General features: G+C 39.0%; 1 protein-coding gene across 1 annotated transcript in view; it reads left to right on the forward strand.

Annotated features, from left to right (window-relative positions):
* LOC107159664 (contactin-associated protein-like 3) overlaps positions 1-24823 on the forward strand; it is a 204593-nt gene that overhangs the window by 110029 nt on the left and 69741 nt on the right. Inside the window, 6 exon segments of the mRNA XM_048800526.1 lie at positions 23-170; positions 5790-5993; positions 6685-6869; positions 7742-7885; positions 13535-13796; positions 19783-19926. Coding sequence (XP_048656483.1) covers positions 23-170; positions 5790-5993; positions 6685-6869; positions 7742-7885; positions 13535-13796; positions 19783-19926 — 1087 coding nt within the window.

Consider the following 24823-nt stretch of genomic DNA (forward strand, 5'->3'; position numbering starts at 1 on the left):
ATCTTTCTCTGATTTCTCGCAGGGATTTTCAGGAAACACAAATGCGGACAGCGTGGTGCACTACCGGCTCCAGCCCCCCTTCGAAGCCAGGTTCCTGCGCTTCCTGCCTTTAGCCTGGAACCCCAAGGGCAGGATTGGGATGCGGGTCGAGGTGTATGGGTGTGCATACAGTAAGTAGCCTTGGTTACTGGAAGAAATCCACACCTGCATGAGATGCCGCAAAAGCCAAACTGCCAACTGAACTTGACTTCTGATATTTAAATAACTGTGTAGCCAAACTGATTTTTTTTTTTAAATCTTGTGTCAATCTTCCCATGTCAGAGTGGACTTTAGTTTTTACTTTTTATAGTTGAATTTAGAGGTGGACCTTAATCAAGATGTATTAATATTTAGATTTCCAGAGTTTAACAGAGTACTTACAATGTAATAGCCATTTAATTAAGTGAATAAAGTTCAAACCAGGAGCAGATGATGCTGTTCTTCTGATGTGGACACTCAGTATAGGAATGCAGGGGGGATGGGGGGCTCCGGTTTCTTAGGCACAGCGCCTGCTCAGTGGTGTCTCAGTTCTGACTCTGCCTCTCTCTGTTGACGTCCCTGGGAAACCTCTGTACAGCGCACTGAGGCTTCACTTTTTCTTCCTTGGTGGGGATACATGTATATGCATTATGTCAGCCTCTTTTTCTCATCTATTAACTATAATCAAAGTCAAAAGACTCGCCTGTAATTCTAGCTCCTTGGGAGCTGATGCAGGAAGGTCACAGGTTCAAGGTCAGCCTGTCTCAAAATAGAAAATTAAAAGGGTTGGTAATGCAGTTTAAGGGCAGAGCACTTGTCTAGAATGTGCGAGACCAAAGTAAAAAGAACGGAGGTAATGTGAGTATAACACAGACGTGAAAAGCAAACCATGGAATTGTGTGGCAGGAGTTTATCATCTAGCCATTATTGGATAATCCAGGATATACTTGTTCTGTTTCTTTATATCATCATAGATTATTGTCAGAATGGGACAATAATAAAAATAATTCCTGTGTAGACCTGGAGAACATGCAAATAATAGACTGGATGGAAATATCTTTGGCATCTCAGGTTTGGTCAGGTTGGACCCCCGTGTGACACCATTTGCACACAAACACCCGCCTCCCTTCTTTGCTAATCCCGGCTTTGACCTTGCAGAATGTTAATTTTCTAAAACATAATAATAATCTACCACCCATGAAGTATTTAAAGTCATGAATGCTATTATTCACATTCTGTGACTCAACCCCTGTGCAAGCCAATTAATTTCCTAACTCTGTAATCTAATGTTTACATTTCTATGGGACATTAAGTATAATGGTGTTGTTTTGCCATCCGACTTTCTTTTCTTCCCCTCCCATTGGTCATTTTCTTTCATCACTGTATTCTCTTGAACCCAGCTGAGTTCACTGTTGCAATGGCTACAGTGTCTGATACTTGGAATTTCTCTTTGATGCTCTGAAATTAGCTTGTCCTCCCATCACTCTGAAACAACTTCAGGTTTACTGACTTCAAAGCAGAACACGCTCTTTGATGGGGATTTGCCATTAGCTTGATGTTCCTTCATGAGGAGATGCTACTCCAGCTCCTCAGAGTAATATTGGAAAGATCAAAGCTCCGTGACCAGTCCCAAGAAGCACAGTGCGCCGTGCAGATCTTGTGGAATCTCTCGGCACAGTTCACTTCTGTAGACTTGAGCTGTTGGGTAAGAGTGACTGGGGAAACAAGATGCAGATGGATAAGATCTCACCACTACTGAGAAATTCAAAATATGTCCCCCAGAAGGTGAATCTCTACCATGTCCTTTTTGTCTTAGAGGAATTATTTTTCAGATGTATTGATTTTGTTTATGCTGTTGACACTTTATGTTAATAAGGGTGGTACGTTTTAGTGTTTTCATTTGTATGTCCACTGCCCTGTTTTGATTCAAGAACTTTATTATGGGATATGACGTTGCTTTAAGGCAGTGTCTTTTCCCAGTTACACTCTATTTATAGCAAAATGCTCACTATCACTATAAATTTTCATGGATTCTGATTAGCATGTGCAGTTTCTCTATCTCTGCCACTTTTCCAGATTCTAGGGATTGGACCCAGACACCCACATGTGCTAGACAAGGGCTGCACCACACGTTGAGCTATCTGAATGGAGACATAGATTTTACCAAATTCCTCCCAGACAGGTGAATACTGTCTGTGACAGTAAGTTCTTAGTCTTACAGGAATCAATCTTTGAGAGCCTCTGAATGCATCAATCTTTGGCTCTTTTCCAATATTCCTTTCTGGGAAGCACAGTGATGATGTAATTGTGCCAATCATCTTCAAGTGTCATTTCTACACTCTCTCTCGCCTCTAAAATGAATAGATAGACATACTTCCCAGTAAGATTTAGGTCACCAGCGATTGAAAGGAGTCAGGCTCAGAAAGAGGCTGGCTGGCAGAGAAGGAGGCAGCTTAGGTGTAGGATCGTTGTAAATATCTCTCTCCTTGCCGGGTGGGATCCAACCATGGGACTTGAAAGTTGAAGATTTCTTGCATCCTTCAGAAATGAAATTCGTTATCATTTTAAGCTGCTGGCTTTCCTGTAAGTCCTCTGTGTGCTGTTGAAAACTAATTTCCACCTTTTTTTTTCTCTGCCCAGAGCTCTAGAAATCATAAGCACTTATCCACTGTGGGCCTTCTGTGTGCTGAGCACTGTTGTGAAACTCCACAGATGTTAACGCGTCGGATTCTCACAACAGTCTTGAGAGGGAGGCCTGTTTTCAGTCTCATGTCACAGATGAGGAAACTGAGCTCAGAGAAGGTGTGTAACCTGTGTAGGATGGAACTAAGATTCACGCTTTAACTCCTTTGTCCTTCCTCTGAACTAGTACGCTATATTATGAAATGTCCCAAAAAGGGAAAGAAAAGAGCTGGTAATGGGACTAGAACAGAGTCTTAATATATAAGACAAATTAACCTCCATACTGGAAAATATAGCTCTATCTAATGGTGGTGTATCTGTGTTGTTAATAACCACAGAAATCCAGTAATCAAAACTATAATCTCAATTGGTAAGTTGAATAATTATAAACCAAGTTCATATCAAATTAGACAAGCACTTCCTGTTTTAAGCCAAGAACTAAGTTGTCGCCATTCATTTTGGATGGCAGAAAAATTTGAAGAAGTTTGGATTTCTGATTTTCCAGTATCCCTCTGCATTTCCTATTCATATAATTGAATTTTGTACCAATAAATTTTTCTCTTAAGGTTATTATGAAAGTTTATAATAAATATGATACTGAATTTTTATTATTTTAATGTTTTTATTCAAATATATATTATAGAGGTTTACTTGTATTGATAGGGCTATAAAATATTTACTTGCTCTTACAAGAGTCTTAAATTTCTAAAAATATGGCAGATTGCCGCAGTCTGGCTGGGCACAAATCACTAGCCACTGAAGCAGGAACAAACTTTATTTTTGAACTGCAGGAAAACACTTCACACAGCTCCCGGGGAATCCTCCCAAACTCCACGGGGCTAGTCCAGGAACCCCCAGCCGGAAATATCTCTCCCGAAATCCCTCCTCCTGCACTTCCCCAACCAATGGGAACTCCCGGGGAATCCCCGGCAATCCCCACGAGAACTCCAAAATAGTGCGAAAACTCAAAAGTTGCGGCAGAGGCGGATAGTAATGCCTCGCCTGTCAATCAATACTGTTGGCAAAATGCCAGGGGCCCTACAGACTCGGCTGTGGCTCTCAGCAGCAGATGGGGAAAAGGTTGACTTTTAGACTACCTGTAAGCACCAAGTCCTGAAAGGCTTGCTTCTCTGATGGGCAGATAACTCCTGAGAGAGACCTTGTGGAGATCTCCCTCACCAGCACCCAATTTTCAAAAATTAAAATTGCTGCTTAATTTTTGAGCTAAATGTTCTCTATCCCAAACATGAGCTTTTATTTAGTTTCATTTTTTTTCATGTATTGACTTCACAAGTCAGAGTTGACTATTTTTTAACTTGGATTTTTTTTTATTGTATTAACTTATTTCATTTAAAAGTCCCCATACTGAGTTAAAAGCATGTGGTTAAATTTCTAGATTGAAGCAGCGTAGTCACGTTTGACAGAAACACAAGGCATTACCTAATGGACTAGACCTTGAAACTGGTCTTGAAACAAGTCTTCTAACACTTACGCTCTACCATTTGCCTGAGAAAAACGTTTCAGGAAATCTCCTTCGTGTTTCTTAGAAAATCAATCCTGCTGTGGTCTAGAGTAGTCACAGTGAGAATGAGGAAAAGCAAAACTCAAAACTAGATCTAAATCACCCAGGCAAGACCTCTTCAGGAGCAGAACACTGTGTTAAACAACTGCAAAATATAAAATCCCAAATATTAGCGTTATCTTTGAGCAACATATAAAGACACAGTCACAGCAGAGGTGATGGGAACAGCAAAATGTGAAGTCTTTGCTGTCTTTCCAAAGCTTTCCTTAGTTAATTGCCAACTCCTAACTGTACATGGCTTCATTTGGATTTGACAGTTTTGCTTTTAATTGTGCACATAAAATTAGTTCTATAACAAGGAATAATTGGTTTACATATATTTTGCACAGAATGTAGTATAATGTAGTATAAAGTAGCACTTAATACAATAATTTCTCTTACATACCTTAACCCCATGTGAGAAAATCAGACTTGTAAACTTTCAAATATTAGCTGCACAAAATGGATGATTTTTTGAGGCACAATTTTTTATATATTTTTGCATAACCTAAAGAAAAGGGATAACCACATAAAAGACTAGCAGAAATATTTTTGTGAAATTAAATACGATAAACAATCTATCTCAGCTTGAATGATTGGGCTGGTTGGCTTCTGATGGCTTCACATGTTTTGTGCACCTCCGTTTATTAGATACATATATTTTTTTGAAGATAACTGCTTTCTTTTTCTTCCTTTTAATTTAAAAAAAAACACAAGAGATTTTTCTGGGCAATGTTAATTTTTTTTTGTCTGTTGTTCCATCTTCAGTTGATTTTGACAGATGTTCTTTTGTATTATAGATAAGACACACTTGTTTTTTGATGAAGTGAATGATCATGACCTTTATAGTTGAAATTGTAAGGCCCTGTTAGAAAGCTCAGAAGAAACGGCAGAATTGTAGTTCTGACAGGCTTCTCCGGAAGGCCCAAAATAGTGTTATTGAAGTCATGCTCTCTCAACAAAGCATCGAAATAAAAAATGTATGCCTTTATTAGTTAAGGTCCTCCAGAGAAACAGAACCAGCTGTGTGTGTGTGTGTGTGTGTGTGTGTGTGTTTTATAAACAAACAAAATCTTCACTAATGTGTGTACATGTATAAGAATCAAGAGAAGTCAAAGTTACTGGGAATGAATAAATCATTTAAATTGAGTGACACTGATTCTTAACAGAAGAACGATCTTAAAACAGACAACTCATTTAGTAGAAATACAACATATTTCCTGATTTTTAAAAATCAAATAGAATGAGAAGAAATAAACCAGTATAAAGACAGAAGTCAGTGAGAATATATTAATAAATGTGTTTTTCAATGATAAATTTGGAAAATGAAAAAGCCTACCAATGAGTATTAGGTAAATCAACTTGTGACACCAATCAAGAATACATGGTTATCAGTGTTTCCAACAATGAGCAACTAGAAATGTAACCTGTGTGTTTGTGTATATTGAGGTGTATTGGTCTATCCATTTCCAGGTGCAATGTACGATGTATTACAGTTAGAATTACTTTGTCTTATCCTCTTTCCCAGGATCTCAGGTGGTTTATTTTGATGGACTAGGAGCCCTGCTATACAGATTGGATAAAAAGCCCATGAGACCGATAAGAGATGTTATTTCTTTGAAATTTAAAACCATGCAGAACAATGGGATTCTACTCCACAGAGAAGGACAACATGGAAATCACGTATCTCTGCAATTAATTAAAGGAAAACTTGTCTTTTCTCTTAATTCAGGTAAAAGGCATTTGTACTTTCATGCCAGTGATTAAAATAACAATCTGGCTAGTTTGAAATACATCCATTGGTACTTAATTTTCACAGTTAAGGAAAGAGACCATATGATTTATCAGTGAAGCCAAACACCTTTGAAAGTTCAGGGACACATTACTGATAGTTACCCTGGGATAATGAGTGCAAAGTGGAATTGTCATGGGAAAGTGCGAATGAGAACTGAGGGACATTGCTAGCAAATGCATCCAGCCTGTACACATCTCCAGTAGGATTTACGCAAACAGCACCTACTTTGACAACTGTGTAAGAAGGCCATTATAAATGCATTATACATATAATATATCACATATCGTCATTATACATAATCATACAGATAAGAATAGGCTGTTGTGAAATTATGAGCTGGTGCCGAGAGTGATGTTCTAGCAAAGAAAATACTTGCAAGGTAAATGAGGATGTCATGAAAAGTAATAAAAAACAAATCACTGAAAAAAAGCAATTTCAACAAAGTTTAAAAATGAATACAAAAGAAATCACAAAAGATGTCAAAATATCATTGTTTTCAGATGAAGAGAAAGTTGGATGATAGCTACGTGGGATGGAAGGGTGGACCTAAGTTGTAGTGCTGATGCAGCAAAGGGAATCCATGGTTTTTAACAGAACCACCTCAGCCTGCTGTGCTTTCTCCTTTCAGGCAATGCCAACCTGCAGCCTGCTGGTGCCCACGTGAACCTCACCCTGGGCAGCCTGCTGGATGACCAGCACTGGCACTCCGTCCTCATCGAGGTCCTCAGCACTCATGTCAACTTCACGTTGGACAAACACACTCGTCATTTCCATGCAAGAGGAGAATCCAGTTACCTGGATCTTAACTTTGAGGTTATCATAAATTGCATGATTAAAAAAAAAAACATTTGTGGTTGTAGATGGATAGAATGCCTTTATGTTATTTGTTTATTTTTATGTGGTGCTGAGGATCAAACCCATACGTGAGGCACGCGCTCAACCACGGAGCCACAACCCCAGCCCTATAAACAGTTTCTTAACTTCTTTGAGGACATAACATCTTTTGCAATACATCGCCCGTATGTATCTAACTTTTCAATGACATCTATTCTGCCTGTTCTTCAAGGACAGTTTTGAGCTACTTTTGAGCACATGAAGAATCAGAGCAAACCAGGAAAGCTGTGATGAGTGTCTGATACCCATGGTTTTGGCACATAATATCTACAGAGACCCTGGTCTATACCAGATCATCCATGGTTTTATTACCTTAACTGTGTAATAACAAAAGATAGGACCCAGTGTAGAGGTTGGCACTTTATGGGCCCGAATCTGGTCTTATTTTAAAGAAGCCATTTTGTCGTTTTAAAAAGTTTCATTGGAGCACATGTCCATTTCCAAAATGTGTTGTCTGTGGCTGCTTTGGTGCTAAAACTACACTATGGAGTGGTGCAGAAGGGACCAAGTGACCCGCAGAGCAAAAAATATTCACAACATGGCCTTTCATAGAGAAAGTTTGCCTGCCGCTTTCTTTAAGTTAATGCACAAAGTCTGATACCGGAAATAAAACCATCAAGAAGTGCCACTTAGAATAGAGGGGGCCTCATTTGAAATGAACAAATGTGGAAATATAAGCAGATGCAGATGGATTTGTGACCACCATTGCTGTACCTGTTAACCATCACTGTTTTAAAGAGATAATCAAAACATCACTAAACAATGTTATTCATGTCATTTTTCTTTCTAAGATCAGCTTTGGAGGAATCCCGACATCTGCAGGGTCCCTGGAAATCTCACATACAAACTTTCATGGATGTATAGAAAATCTTTATTATAATGGAGTGGATATTGTTGAATTAGCCAAGAAAAACAAACCACAGGTCCTTGTTATGGTAAGAAGCTTAAAAGGAAAGGGAAGGAAAATGAATTCTTAGTGTTTTGTGCCCTTAAAATATTTCTTTTGGGTGTTCATTTCATATAACATTCATAAAATCAACTCTTATCATTTAAACAGTGGCATGTGATATAAGTTTTTTATTATGTATTAAAAAGCTAAAAAGTAAATGTGCCTTGCGGGGCATGCTTATTTCATGTTAATATGAAGTAAAGTAACTTCTTATTTTTGCATGGAGATCAGACATTGTATGTCTCAAATATTTTGGGTATTATTATTCTCAGGGGACTAATTATTTTGCAATGAAATTCTCCAATGAGCTATCCCTAGATAACTTGAAATGCTTCCAAATCAGTAAACTTATTTCCATGTTTAAAATTAAAAATACCTAAGTTTTGGGTTACAGGGCAAGTTCATGTTCAGTTCAACAAGTGTCAGAAGCACATCACGGGACTACTTATTGATATTGTTTTAAAAAGTGTTTTCTTTCCTCTTATGGGCTTCAAGGAGTTGGCTTATGGGATTTAGGACCAAAATCTGACAATACCTTTGGTTCTGGCTCAACAGGCCACAAAATGAATACTTCACTTGGGTTTGCAGGTAGAAAGGGGGAAAAATAGCCATGAGACCCATGAATCTTCCAAGGAGCTTAAGGGGAAAAAAAGAGGAGAAGGAGGAGGAGGAGGAAGAGTTAGAAGCCTACTGTGAACCATGCCAAGGAAACATAAATGGTGGCTAAGAAAACATCAAGGTGCTCGAAAAGCGAAACACGAAGGGAACACTGATAAGAAGGATCCAGGTACCTTTGACAAGGTGAAAGATAAAGGAAGAACAGTCTTTTACCTGAATCCCCGTCCTTGGAGAAACTGAGACACGGAATATTTCTGGGACAGGAAGGAGAAGGGAGACTCTCAGTTACTGACACCAGCTTTGCCAGAGGTGCATTCTCAGAAACCAGTCTAATGCAAAGATGTGTCTGGACAATGGGCCTCCACACCAAGACGCCTAGCTAACACCTCTGGAACTTCAAGCCATCTCGTGTTTGCCAATCCCTGGTGTAAAGAAGAGTCCTTCATCCCCGCCCTGACATTTTTGGGGCTGCTGCCCTATGTACTGTCATTGAGGTGAATAGGAATGAGTTAAGAATGAGTCACAAGGAGCCACACTATTGGAGGGACTCAGACATTGTTTGCCATGCAAATTTCATATTACACTGGATCATGGATGGATTTCTTGGCATAATTATCATCTGATTATAACCAATCAGGAGAACCACAATAACCCTGACACCTATGGGGTCCTAAATATCCTTCTAAAGAAAACTATTAACTAATTAATTGCATTGGTTGAAGATGGTGAAATGTATCAGTTTGACATGGAAACAAGTGAAAAGAAGATTCCTTCCAAATTGTGCATGGGAATAAAAAATGGTAGATCTAAGAATTCCATTTTGAGAGTTATTTCAATGTCAGGTGTTCTTTATAAAAATAGAAAATCTGTTGCTTCAACATTTAAAAGGAATATATATATATATATATATATATATATATATATATATATATATGTAATTTGGAAAATTCAATTGTCAGAATTGACTCATTCACCTACTCATCACTCATCTGTGGCAGGAAGCTTCACTTCTGGGTGGGTGCAAGCAACTACCACCTAAACAATGAGGACAAGTGTTTGGAACAACCCAGGCCCGATAAGCTAAAGAGGGAGAGGCAGACAGTCAGGACTGCACAGAGTGCTGTTTATTGGGGGGTCTTATGGACAGAAGCTCCATCCTGGGTGGCAGCAAAACCAATGCATCCCCACAATTTGGGTCAGAAGGAGGGGCATATGTATGGATTAGGACAAAAATGACTTCATGTAAGCCAGAATGTTCCTGGCTTCTCTTAAGCTAATGCCAAAGAACTGAGCTCATTCCTGCACCAGGGTCAGCTTCTAAAGCTCCACCTACCACTCTGATGGTCTTATCTATTTGTAGTTTGCTATAAAACTGTGCAGAACAAAACTGGCCAGCTTCCTCTGGGACCATGATTGTTATGACTCAAGATGGCTGTGGTCAGGTCAGACTGGATCCCTACCATTTGCAGCTGATGAAAAAATTTTAAAAATTAATAATAGTCTGATGATTAGATTTATACTATGGGTTAGTGTCTATTACTGTTCATCTTTTTATATTTAATTCATCATAGCAAATTTTTTTTACAATAAAATTTATCACATTCAGTAGAATTTTTTTAAAAAGCCAAGAATGGATGTTCTGATTTATATATATACAGTTTTAATGTACATTGAAGATTATTTTAAAATGAAAGCTGAATTATTTTAGTTTCTGAAGTACGTTAAGACAGAATTTTTAGAAATATGATTCAGTCTTAAAAGTGACTTTAATCCTTGGATCAGTAATTCTAAAACTTGGCTTTAGCTTGGAGGCACCAGAGGAGATCTAAAAGATACTCTCACCTCAATCCACTCCAGGAGACTGGGAATTAATTGGTCCAGTTGTGGATTTTTAACATCTGGTTCAACAAGGCTTGAGAACTACTAACCTAGATTGTCTATGTTACTTTAGTAATGCTTCCCCCTCCCGAAATCATATACAGTATATTAATAAAAATTATTCAAAGAAAATTCCAAATAGAATAAAATTGCTTTTTCTCTGCAACTGAAATTCATACATGTAAATAAAGAACCACTGTTCCTTCCTTCCACCACCTGAAATAAAAAACAAAAACAAACATAAAGAACAACATAAAGATGGTGCCTTACAGAGCTAACATCATCAAAATGGTGATATTACCCAAAGTTCTCTACAGGTTTAATGCGATGCCAATCAAAATCCCAACAGCATTTCTTGTAGAAATAGATAAAGCAATCATGAAATTCGTATGGAAAAACAAAAGACCCAGAATAGCAAAAGCAATTCTAAGCAGGAAGTGTGAATCTGGAGGTATAGTGATACCAGAGTTCAAACTGTACTACAGAGCAATAGTAACAAAAACAGCATGGTACCGGTACCAAAACAGGCAGGTGGACCAATGGTACAGAATAGAGGACACAGAAACCACTCCACAAAAGTACAACTTTCTTATATTTGATAAAGGGGCTAAAAGCATGCAATGGAGGAAGGATAGCATCTTCAACAAATGGTGCTGGGAAAATTGGAAATCCATATGCAACAAAATGAAACTGAATCCCTTTCTCTCCCCATGCACAAAAGTTAATTCAAAATGGATCAAGGAGCTATATATCAAATCAGAGACACTGCGTCTGATAGAAGAAAAAGTTGGCTACGATCTACACATACTGTGGGGTCGGGCTCCAAATTCCTTGATAGGACGCCCATAGCCCAAGAGTTAATAACAAGAATAAACAAATGGGACTTACTTAAACTAAAAAGTTTTTTCTTAGCAAGAGAAACAATAAGAGAGGTAAATAGAGAGCCTACATCCTGGGAACAAATTTTTACCCCTCACACTTCAGATAAAGCCCTAATATCCAGAATATACAAAGAACTCAAAAAATTAAACAATAAGATAACAAATAACCCAATCAACAAATGGGCCAAGGACCTGAACAGACACTTCACAGAGGAGGACATACAATCAATCAACAAGTATATGAAAAAATGCTCACCATCTCTAGCAGTCAGAGAAATGCAAATCAAAACCACCCTAAGATACCATCTCACTCCAGTAAAATTGGCAGCCATTATGAAGTCAAACAACAATAAGTGTTGGCGAGGATGTGGGGAAAAGGGTACACTTGTACATTGCTGGTGGGACTGCAAATTGGTGAGGCCAATTTGGAAAGCAGTATGGAGATTCCTGGGAAAGCTGGGAATTGATCCACCATTTGACCCAGCTATCGCCCTTCTCCGACTAATCCCTGAGGATCTTAAAAGAGCGCACTATAGGGATACTGCCACATCAATGATCATAGCGGCACAATTCACAATAGCTAGACTGTGGAACCAACCTAGATGCCCTTCAATAGATGAATGGATAAAAAAAATGTGGCATCTATACACAATGGAGTATTACGCAGCACTAAAAAATGACAAAATCATAGAATTTGCAGGGAAATGGATGGCATTAGAACAGATTATGCTAAGAAAAGCTAGCCAATCCCTAAAAAACAAATGCCAAATGTCTTCTTTGATATAAAGAGAGCAACTAAGAACAGAACAGGGAGGAAGAGCATGAGGAAAAGATTAACACTAAACAGAGACGAGTGGGGGGAGAGAAAGGGAGAGAGAAGGGAAAGCATATGGAAATGGTAGGAGACCCTCAATGTTACACAAAATTACATATAAGAGGTTGTGAGGGGAGAGTGTGGGGGGGAAACAAGGGAGAGAATTGAACAACAGCAGATGAGGTAGAGAGGGAAGATGGGAGGGGAGGGGAGGGGGGATAGTAGGGGATAGGAAAGGTAGCAGAATACAACAGTCACTAATATGCCATTATGTAAAAACGTGAGTGTGTAACTGATGTGATTCTGCAATTTGTATTTGGGGTAAAAATGGGAGTTCATAACCCAATTGAGTCAAATGTATGAAAGATGATATACCATGAGCTTTGTAATGTTTTGAACAACCAATAATAAAAAAAGATGATGCCTTACTTGCCAGATATTAAAACATGCCCTAAGCCCATAAGAATTAATATGGTGTTGGGTGGGGTTAGGCAAGTTGGTAGAACAAAGCAAAAACATCAGAAAGATCCCAGGCTACTTGTAAGTTAGTAACAAGTTGTAGGGTTCAGCCCAGTGGAAAATGGAGGAACTATCTCATAAATTCTTCTGGAAAAGACCAGTGTCCATAAGGCAGAAAGTAAACCTGGATCACTATTTTGAATATACCAAAATATGTAAATTTCAGGAAGATGAGAAACTAACAACAATGATAGCAATTCTTGGAAGAAAATCTGCGTGATTATGCATAGAACCTGGTGGGGGGCATGAAACTTTCCTAACAGACTGGAAACTCAAAAGCTACCCAAGAAAACAGAGACATGATTGAGTATAAAAATTAATATCTTCATGCTAAACACACTATAAGCAAACTTTTTATGTAACTGCCTGAGCTGGAAAAAAAATTTGGAATACTGTCAAAGTATAATTTTCCAAAAGCTAAACAAATATAAACCATGTAATTGTTGAAAAACCTTACGTCAAAAATGTAATTGACTCATTAATTAATGGGAAAATCAGTAAAATAATGAACTTGGTACAAAGCACATTTTGAGGAATGTTATTTAGGAAAGATCAAATGTCGTTCAGGAGAACAGTCAGAGTATGGAAATGTCCTGGTCATTGTCATCTGTCAGAGGACTGGAAATAGAATAACTCCTATTGAATTAGATGATACCACTATTCCTTTGCTAATGCTGAGAAATAGAATAGAGGAGATTTTCACACACACACACACACTCATACAAAGTCATCAGGATAGGTTTTCCCAATTATGATAATACTTACATTGGAAAATCAGACAAATATAATAGATTCAAGCTTTATCAAGTAGATTAATATCATTCTGGATTGAAAAATAAAAGCCCTTGTAAATCTGTGCAAAGTCTATCTTTCATTAGACAGAAGCACCGTGAAACTCTAACATGACCTTTTGTTTTATTTACAGGGAAATGTGTCCTTCTCATGTCCACAACCACAGACCATCCCTGTCACTTTTCTGAGCTCTAGGAGTTATCTGGCTCTGCCAGGCAACTCTGGGGAGGACAAAATATCTGTCACATTCCAGTTTCGTACATGGAACAAAGCAGGACGTTTGCTGTTTGGTGAACTGTGGCATGGTGCGGGAAGTTTTCTCCTCTTTCTTAAGGATGGAAAACTCAAACTGAGCCTCTTCCAGCCAGGACAGTCATTGAGGAACGTCACAGCAGGTAATGCATGTTCACATAAACCTTACAACCAACCAGAGGGTGAATCATTGTGTACTAAGTCCATACCTGAGGTCACGAGACACCTAATGCTCCTATTTGGAGGAACAGGATGGCCATTTTCCTTGAGGATCTTCCAGACTGTTTATATGGGGGACATGTAGCCATCACTGTAGTGATCCTTGGACCCAAAATGATTATATATAAGAAATGAGAACCCAGCAGCTCCAGAGGCTGAGGCAGGAGGATTGCAAGTTCAAAGCCAGTCTCAGCAACTTAGTGAGGCCCTGTCTCTAAATAAAATATAAAAAGGGCTGGGGATGTGGCTCAGTGGTTAAGAGCCCCTGGGTTCAATCCCCAGTACCAAATAAGAAAAAGAAAAAAAGGAAGGAAGGAAGGAAGGAAGGAAGGAGTACACTTTTCTGCAGATCTACTTCTGATATATCAGAAAAATATGTTGTATACTTAAGCTCCATTTCCTGATAAACATGTGCCCAGCCTCCATCCAGTAGAAATGCCGGGGGGGACCTAGTGAAGCAGATACCACACAGAGATGTTCACTTTTCCGTTACTTTCCTCCCTTCTCCATCTCTCCTCCTCCCTCTGCCTGCTGTCCTCTTCTGCTATGGGGAGAGGTATTCTCTACACAGTAGGTAACTTGCAGCAGAGGAGGAGATCCACAGAAGTAGCCATGGAGATTTTGAGCCCTGGGTTCTTGCAATCTCAGGAAGGATCTCAGACGAGTCACATGCAGGAGTTCATTTGGGAAAGTGAGAATAAGAGAGAAGCGTCCAGCATAGACACTGAATGGCTCAGACTGTCTCTGAAGAGAAGGGAGTGGCCTTACAGAATTGAGGATTCTAAGGGGTTTGAGTTTCTTTGTCCTGGTTCTATTCTCTTGGACCCCCTGACGTGGTTAATTATGTGAGGGTCTTGATGACCAGGTCACAAGGGGTGGTCTTAACATGGTTTTAGTGACAAGGGAGGGTCCTGGCCACCTGGTTACAAGAGATGGTGGTGGCATGGTCTGGAACTGGGAGTTCCATTAAGGGATTATAATTAATCATGTTTGGAGACGGCCCATCTCTCTGGAGCTTGTCTGCTTTGATGAAAGTTCCCCCTGACTTCAAGCGAGAGTTCCCTGAAGGGATCATAATTATGTATGGGTTGGCGAAGGTTGGACAGTTTGTCCCCCCAGCCCTGCCATTTGGTAGAAGGCTGCCTGCCCAGTCAGGCTCCCTGTGGCCTCAGTTTGGGGACTCATGGATTTTTCTTAGTGATGTCTGAGGTCTTCCCTGTTTCTTACTGCCCTCTGTTGTCCTTCCCCTACCCACCGGCTCATGGCTGACTCGCCTACCAGACAAATTGATAACTGTTGCCTTGTCCTGAAAGATGCCAGCAAATACCAGGAGTCCTTACCTTTTTGCTGAAGGCTGACCCATTTTCAAGACACCCTGTGTTCAAGGAAGAATCTCAGCAATTCAAAAATCACAGATGCTCCTAAGCCTCACTATTTTCCCCTTGTGAAGTGGAAACCTTAGTCTTTCAAAGAAGGGAGAACAATAGGAAGGAAATCTGGTTTTATTAGCATAATGGTTATTCCCCCCCATCGGGCCCCCCTTTTTCCCATCTCCCTCCCAGGACCTGTTTTTGTTGGGCAGATACTTCTGGAATGATCCAGCAAGTCCAGATATTAGAATCTGTATCTACCCTCCTCTGATCCCAGAAAAATGACTGAGGATAAAACAGAGGTATTCAGATTCAATATGTATTCTTCGCCTTTTGAAAATGCAAACCTATTTTCTGTTTCCTCACAAATAGCATTCCCCCCTGAAAAAAAAGTGTGAAATTGTTCCCCCAAAATATACAAAATAAATATACGTCAAAGATCAACTCATTCACTAGTAACAGAACCAATTCTGAGGAAATAAAAATGAGATCACCTGCCAGTTTAGTGAATCTTCTTCACAAAGAGAGAAAAGAATGAAATGGTCTTATTATTGAATAAGTATTAAAGGAGTCTTTGATGCGCATCTCAGTGATTGCTAACAAGGTGATAAAAAACAGAAAGAAATTTCATCCATCTCTGCAGCCAACCAGATGTCACCCATTACACATAAGTCCTCAAGGTTAAAAAGAAAATCTAATAAATAAGCCAGGCTCAGTGGCACATGCCTATTATCACAGCTGCTCAGGAGGCTGAGGCAGGAAGATCACAAGTTTGAGGCCAGTCTCAGCAACCTAGGGAAACCCTGTCCAAAAATAAAGAAAATAAAAAGGGCTTGGGATGTGGCTCAGTGGTTAAGCTCCTCTGGGTTCAATACCCAATGCAGGAAAAAAAAAACATGTCACCTTCATGGGAGAATGTGAGGCCCACTACTCTGTACAATAATATGCTCTAATAAAGAATTTCCTACCAAGAAAAGATAACTCCTCTTTAAGTAAGGGGACCCAACAGGGCCTTTTGCTACAATAGCCCATACTAAATTCCTCTGGTAGCTGGGGAGACCTCTATAAAGGCTCCTTGTTTTATCCAGAAGAAAACTACAGCTCTTCCCTCTTTGACAAGCAGGTAAGTCTCAAGGTGGGACCAGCACCCTCGTTAAACCCCCACTCAGACATCTACAAATCTACATGTCAAAGAAATGTCTCCAGGACCCCAAGAAAAAAAAATGTCCCTAGGTTGTCAAACTACAAAGAATCTAAATCAAATTTTTATAAGTTTTTTTATAAGATTTCTAAAGTTATTTTAAAACTAAGTATTTTTTTTTCTAAATCTACATACACATCAAAGAGGCAGAGGAAGAATTTACAAGTTTTCTAAAGGAAATGTTCTAAGAAAAGGGAGCATGAGTGAAAGTCTTTGGCATTAAGGAAGTTTTTGTTTGTATGTTGCTGAGGCTGGCTTTGAACTTGCGATCCTCCTGCCTCAGCCTCCCCAGCCATGGGAATTACAGGCGTGTGCCACTGTGGCCAGTGATTTGTGTTTTACACCAGGAAAGCCAGTTCAAAAAAGAACTTTAATGCTTCACATTTATAGTCAGAAAAAGGAATCCTGAAATGAAATTGCAAATAAGTGCAAATCTAGCAAAACTGGTCAGTGTCCAAAGGACAGCAAAGCCCTGTGTTCCTTCCCTGAACTGCGTGTGTGTCTCTGAATAGGTCTCACATGCATTGCTCTCTGTTCTCCACAAGTCAGTTTTTGTCCCTACACGGTTGTAAAATACCTAGTCAAAGATGGAGAATTATAAAATCAGCTTAATTCTTTCATTGAAAAGATTCCCAGCCACCTCTTTGGTCCATTTCAAAATCTGTTCAGATTTTTTCCTTCAGTAGTTAGACATTATTGCTAACGTGTGGCATGTTTCCTAGATGTGGCAAAGTGCTGAGCAAGCGTTTTCTCCAGTTCCGGTTTGCACCCTAACAAGAATTAAATACAATCAAAGTCCTTACATCACACCCACACACCCACCGCTTTAGCTGATGGATTTGCGAGAGTGACATTGTGCTTCCAATTTAGTTGTTGACAAGAGATCGTCTTCACATGCAAACGTGTTTAAAAAAGCATCTCTGTTGTAGAATCTTGCTTCATTAATTTAAGATTTCTCATTAAAATGTTCATAAATACTGTGAATGATTTCCTTGGATATAAATTATGGTCAAAGGCCAATTATAGCCTAACAGTAAAAAAGAAATTATTTGCAGGATAAATGATAAACTTAAAAAAAAAACTATACCAAGTTTACTTTCATTTGTCAAAGTTATTTTTAGAGAGGGCACTATAGGGATTTTACATAGTTATAAAAAGAACATGTCAAGGATTTTTATTTAACTCATTAGTTAGTGAGGGAACCAGATGTTACAACAAATTCAAAGGATAATTCAGAGGATGACAGATAATGTAAGCAGAAGTGACAATGAATTTACATATAATATAAAACTAGTCTGTTTCCTCGGGTGGGACTGGGTGGGAGGAGGAAGGAGGTCAGTTGGGTTTCCACCAAATTCATTTGCATGTCTGGGGACAACCATCTTTCACTTAATTTGACTTTTCTACGGTTTTAACAGTAGCAAAGGAACTCAAAGAAGGTAAAAGGCACAGAGATGCACAGTATCAAAGGAGCCCAGAGATTGTGTTTAGACAGGGCCTGTGTTTACATTGAGGACATTAGTCAGCTGGTGCGTTTCAAAGTGCATTTTTCCTTATTACTCTTAGTATTTCTGTTTCTGCTTCACATATCACTGAAGGTTAAAAGGGAAAACTGAAATATTAATGTTAATCGTTAAAATATAAGAGCCACACTACATTTTGCTAATAATATATTAACTTTTTTTTTAAAAGTATGTGTGGCAAGGAAATAAATTGAGCAAGAACCATTTTAATAATTAGCAGGATTCCTAAGATCATCATCTAAAATGTTAAATGTATTTAAAAAATTCCCAATAACCTAGAGGTTAATAGATTTGACTCCTTAATATTTTTGCCTAATTTTGAAACACCAATGAAGTGTTCACATAACAGGCTAATTTTACACTTTTAATCCATTTATTGGAACATATCTTTGACATATTACTTAATGAAGGAAAATAATAGTCTACCTGTAGTAGTTATAAATCCTTAGTGCTTAAAGTTGTCATCAAAGAATTTATCATGCTATCATATTATTTCAAAATAATATGATATAATAATATGGATATGAATGTAAATATATAAAAATAGTGTACTTACATGTAAGGTCTGCCTCTAGTTACTTCCTAAGCATTTTAAATCAAATATTAAATAAAAGAAGGTACAATGATGTCTGCAATTGTAATGCTCTCATTCAGAGAACACAGGGATATATGTTAAAGATTTTAGCTGGGGTTGTGGCTCAGTGGTTGAGTGCTTCCCTAGCATGTGTGAGACACTGGGTTCGATTCTCAGCACTACATATAAATAAGTAAAATAAAAGGTCCATTGACAACTAAAAATAAAAATAAATTTTAAAAATATTTTATTTAGCTTATTAGTTACAAGGAAACCAGTAAGATGAACCAATCAGTTCAAAGGAGAGTTTCAAGTACCATGCATACTGGTTGACAAGGAATGACAAAATGAGTTTACAAACAGATACAACATCATCAGTAACTAATTATTGTATCTCACAGGCACAATAATTTGCATTTCTGTGGACAAAAATCGTTTTGCATTACCACCAGTTTTGCTCAACTAGTCTGAAGTCCCTCAAACAGTGAAACCAGAGTTGACCTTGATGGATGCACTATAGTGGGTGCTTAATGACCTTTTCTCCCATTCAAGACTTTTACAGTTTTTCTCCTTCTTCTTCTTCTTCTTTTTTTTTTTTTGTACCAGGGATTAAATTTAGGGCCATCAAACCACCACTGAGCCACATCCCCAATTCTTTTATTTTTATTTATTTTTTTAAATTTTGAGACAGGGTCTCACTAAGTTGCTTACGGCCTTGCTAGGTTGCTAAAACTGGTCTTGAACTTGTGATTCTCCTGCCTCAGCCTCCTGAGTCACTGGGATTATAGGCATGTGCCACCCACCACACCTGGCTACAATTATTATTGACTTAATTTGAACAACTATCTCCTGATTCTTTGAGAATATTTATTTTTATTAGATTTAGTGAAGCAAGTAAATATTCCCTTTGAAGACTGAACCTTATAAACTTCATTTTGAATCTTATGGGTAAAGGCTTTGGGCATGTATGTCTGATCATTAAATTCAAGGTGCTACTTTAAGCATATTATCAGAATTTATTAAGCGACTCGTTAGAAGGAGTAATATTTTTAACCTGTGTGCTCTGGTCAAAATAAATGAAATCCTTTCATTAAAGAAAGGTAGCTAATTTTTCCTTTTCCCCGTGATATATCAACATGTAAATACTGCTCTCACTGGACTGATTCAGTGGTCTGAAAAATTGTTTTCAAGTGTTTACAAAGTTCATAATTCATCGTTGCCTTTCACCGACCTTCCCTCCAGGTGCTGGGCTCAATGACGGGCAGTGGCATTCTGTGTCCCTGTCTGCCAAATGGAACCACCTGAGTGTGGTGGTGGACAGTGACATGGCTCTCCAACCGCTGGTGACGGGGCTGACGGGTTCCAGCAACACCTATTATTTTGGAGGTAAGTGTAGACAGGTCAACTACAGGGAACAGTGGAACCCTGTTTATCTTTACTGCCCTGCCTGCATCCAGGGTCTCTTGTCAATTTAAATCACTTCATATTAAGAAATGATCTCTCTCCTTCTATAACATATCTAAAAAGTTTAATTTATTAATATTACTGATGCAAAAATCAATCCCTCCAGTAACTTTACTTACTGTTTCAATGACCTCATAATTTCACATAATGTTAAAAGAAAATACATGCTAGCTACACACAGTAAACTGGAAACAAGTGGAATTTTTTCAGACGGCAAATGTCATAAGCAAATTCTCTACAACAGATGATTTTAGACTTCTAACAGCTTTTAAAAATCAAATAAATCAGGCTGGGGTGTGGCTCAGTGGTAGAGCGCTCGGCTAGCATGTGCGAGGCCCTGGTTTCTATCCTCAGCACCACATAAAAATAAATAAATAAAATAAAGGTACTGTGTCCAACTACAACTAAAAAAATAAATATTAAAAAATCAAATAAATCATATTGTCCAAAGTCATTGGCTTACTTAAAATCTTATGATACATATACTTCAACTCATATTATTTAATCATTTTATACTGCTCAGTTTATAGATGGATAAATAGATATTTTTTAATAGGAAGGGAGTAATAGGAAGTATAAAATATACTGTAAAGAATTTTTTGAACATCAAATGAATAAATAGGACACAAGTATACTAAATGTAGCCATAGTGCAATTGGTGCTACATTGGTGCAAAGGGCCAGATATTTATATGCTCCCTAAATCCATATGGTAAAATCTTAACTTTGGGAGGATAATTAAGTCATAAGGGTGGAACCTCAAGAATGGGATTGGGATCCCTCATAAAAGGACCCAGAAACTTCTCTAGCCCAACAGGAGGGTGGCCACCTGTGAACCAGAAAGCAGGCCCTCTGCACACCACGTCTCCCATGGCCCTCATCTTGGACTTGCCCCTCTCCAGAACTGTGGGACATTAAGTAGCACTCAGCTGGTGGTGTTCAGTGTCGCCATCTGAACTGATTAAGGCACCCGATGGACAGCACGGATCTATTATTAGGAAGGAAATTTTGCTTCTTTTTTTTTTTTATTAAAAGAAACCCTAAAAGCAATGTCGTGGATCCTAGATGCTTCCGTGAGACGAGATGTGCCTTCCAGATTAGGCTTGTATACCCGGAAAGCCAAGTGAAGAGAAACAGGTGAGGAAACCACACAAAGGAGCACAGATACCTGTGCATGGCAGGACTGTCACCGTGCCACAGTGACACCAGCTATGGGAAAAAAAAAATTATGGGAAAGAAAACTACCTATGGGAAAGGAAACTCATTCTGGAGTAAGAGAGCTTTCAACCCAGGAGGAGATTCCAGGGGAATGTGGACGCACTTCTCACCATACAGTTGGTGGATACCCCAACACTCAGGGCCACTTAACTAATGCAACCATGTGTGATTGGAGTGCTCCACAGAACTACATCACCCCCCTTTCTTTTTCTTTCCCTTTTTAATTTTGAGGTCCTGGGGATCAAACCCCAAGGCTTGTGCATATTAGGTGAGCATCCTACCACTGAGCTATACCCCACCCATCACCCATCCCTCCTTTCCTACAAAATGAAGAATCGTATATACTCAGGAATATAGACCTAGTAGAAAAACTCTTTTGCATACATTCCACAATTGCCTTCTGATACATGTGTGTGTGTGTGCGCGCGTGTGTATTTCACATTGAACATGTACATTTTCAAACAAATAACCACATATATTCAAAGACTTCACTAAGCTGTTTTGTGCCACAGAGTGTATATTTATACTGTTACAGTAAATTGAAATGACCTAAAAAAATCCCTGAGCAAACAAATCTAGTTAGGCTTCATAAGTGACCTTAACCGTGTTTGATTTGCAAATATAAGGTAAAATTTATCTTGGTTTATTTCTTGTAAATGCCTGTCTTTCAAAAGTTCAAAACTGATGTTAATAGATCAGAAGCCACCAACTAACTTACGTACACAGGGATTTTCCAGCATGGTATACCAAATGGGCAGTTGTATAACCAAACAATCGGTGTGTGTGTGTGTGTGTGTGTGTGTGTACAGAAAGCAGATGCTCACTTCCATGTTTGAGGACAAAGCCTTCCCATTCCACCCTCATGGCAGAATCAACTCCCTTTTATAGCTGCCTCGCTTGAGAATTGTTCTTAGCTCAAATAAAACACTTCACATTTTACTTTTCCTCAATTTACCTCTTAACAGTTGTACACATGTATCTATAGTTAGATGCTCCACTTCTCTGGGTAAACAAAAGGAGTTTCAGTTTCAAGACATCAAGGAATTAGCATCTTGACTGATCTTGAATGGATGATAATATAAGGAGTCCTCTAAATAAATAAATAGAAAATGCCGCTACACATGCCAACCTTTGGGACCATGCTCAGTTAGCTTTAGGAATGGTGGTCCAAGATTGCTAGCCATCTGAGGAGTTTTGCATGTTGAGGATGATGCTAAATTTAGGATTTCCAAATATGAGTTACAAGATACCCCTTACGTCTGCTCTCAAAAGATGTGATATTGTCAAATAATTATCTCTAATAAAAAAAATTTCCAACCAAATGCAGATGAACAATAAACCGTTCAGGGATATTCTGTGAAGATGAAGACAAAAATCTGTATAATGAGAGCAGATGACGGAATTGTGATCCAAGTGGCTTTGTTTGCACAACTGTTAGCCCAGATGGAAAAGGTCCAGAGAGAATCCACTGAACAGACAATAGGAAATGTGAGCCGTGGCACTCTCTGGGAATGCGTGTTCATACATGTTCCCATTTCCTTCAGAAAGTATTTGATGTGTCTCAATAGACAAATCCATGAAAGCCAACAGGATTTCATGAAGGAATGTGTGAACATTTTGGGTGGGCAGAGCTCCCCTCAGAGCTGCCCTTATCCCTGGAAGCCATGAACGTGTTACATGGTTGAAAAGACTTTGCAGATGTAATTGAGGTTACAGACCTTGACATGGGCACATTATCCTGAATTATCCAGGCAGGCTCAATAGAATCTTAAGAGCACTTGGGGATTTGACGCTGGTTGGTGGCAGAGAAGCCCAAGGGAGGTGTGACAGAGGATTCAGGCAGATTAGAAATAGACGTCTGTGCTGTTGCTGGTTTAGAAGATGGATCCAGCAATGTGACTAGGAAAACAGACAGCCAGAAGGATCAAGAGGCCCCTGCTGACCAGTAAGGAAACTGGATCTCATCCCTACAACTCCTCATCCTTTCAACAGAAAGTTAAAATGTCAGAACAATGGTTTTGTTCTGTTTTGTTTAGATTATGGGTGGTCTCAGAGCTAACATAACAACGTGAGCATGAGCCATAGAGCAGATAAAGTGTTAGAAATGGTGAGACTGACCCAGGACCAAAGTCACCTTTGATCCAAACATATAGGAAGTGTCAATAACTGTTTGAAATAGATACGCAGCAACCACAACCCAAGTGGGCATGTGCACAGGTAAAATCCTATTTTCTTCAGAGGCAATGAGATGGGTTGGCTTGTCCCTCCCTCAGATTCACAGGGAGCTCAGATTATGACAGTATCTGGAAATAGGTCTTCCCTGGTGAGGGTGGAGCAAGTTATGCTCTGTTGGTGGGAATGTAAATTAGCACAGCCAGTAGGGAAGACAGTGTGGCCATTCCTCAAGAGACTAGAATCCAAGCTACCTATAACCCAGCAATCCTGCTCCTGGGCTTATAGCCAAAGGACATGCCATCTGTGTGTCAGAAAGACACCTGCACTCACAAGGGTGTCACACCACTGTTCCCAACAGCCAGGATATGGAATCCACCCAGTTGTCCATCAGCAGATAAATGATTTTTAAAAAATGGTATATAAACACAATGGAATAGTGCTCAGGTGCAAAAAATCGTGAAATCTGGTATTTCCTATGGCATGGATGAACCTGGAGCACATTATGTTAAATAAGCAAGGCACAGAAAGACAAATGCTGCATGATCTCACTTTCTTGTGAATCTAAAACAGTGGATCTCATAGAAGTTGAGAGTAGAATAATGGTTACTGGAGCCTGGGGGAAGGATGAGAATAGTCAACGGGAGTGCATTGCATATCTCAAAAGAGAGAAGAGATTTTAAATGTACTCACCTGGAAGAAATGATAAAAATTTATGGTGATGGACATGCTATTTATCCTGAGTTGATCCTTCATTACCCAGTGTATACATGAATTGAAATGTCATATTGAAGTTCATAGATATAAACAAATCTACATAACAACAAAAAGTACAATTGATTTTTAAAAACTTAAATTTAAACAAATGAGGTCATTAAAATGACCTCCAATCTAATACGACAGGTGTCCTTATTTTTAAAAAGCAGGGGGTATAGCCAGGCAGGGTGGTGCACATCTATAGTCCAGCAATTTGGGAGGTTGAGGCAGTAGGATTGCATGTTTGAGGCCAGCCTCAGAGATTTAGTGAGGCCCTCAGCAACTTAGTGAGACCCTGTCTCAAAATAAAAGATAAAAAGGGCTGGGGACATAGTTCAGTGGTTAAGTGCCCCTGGGTTCCATCCCTGGAGCCAAAATAAAAAAGGGAAATGAAAACACAGAGAAACACAGAGGGAGAACACCCAGAGAGACACCATGTGGAGATAGAGCATTGGGTGATCCACCTGCAAGGCTAGAGCTACTGGCTACTTCCTCCTGGACCCCAGCACACTACTGTGCAGCTGGCCACCAGAGGTCGGGCCTTAGCCCCCTGCTGCTGCCACTCTGCCAGGAGCCCCTTGATTTTTTAAATTTCTTTTTAAAAATATTTAGTTAGCAAAACTTATATATATATATATATATATATATATATATATATATATATCCTACACATA

This window comes from Marmota marmota, unplaced genomic scaffold, assembly GCF_001458135.2.
Source record: "Marmota marmota marmota unplaced genomic scaffold, marMar, whole genome shotgun sequence".
NCBI lineage: Eukaryota > Metazoa > Chordata > Mammalia > Rodentia > Sciuridae > Marmota > Marmota marmota.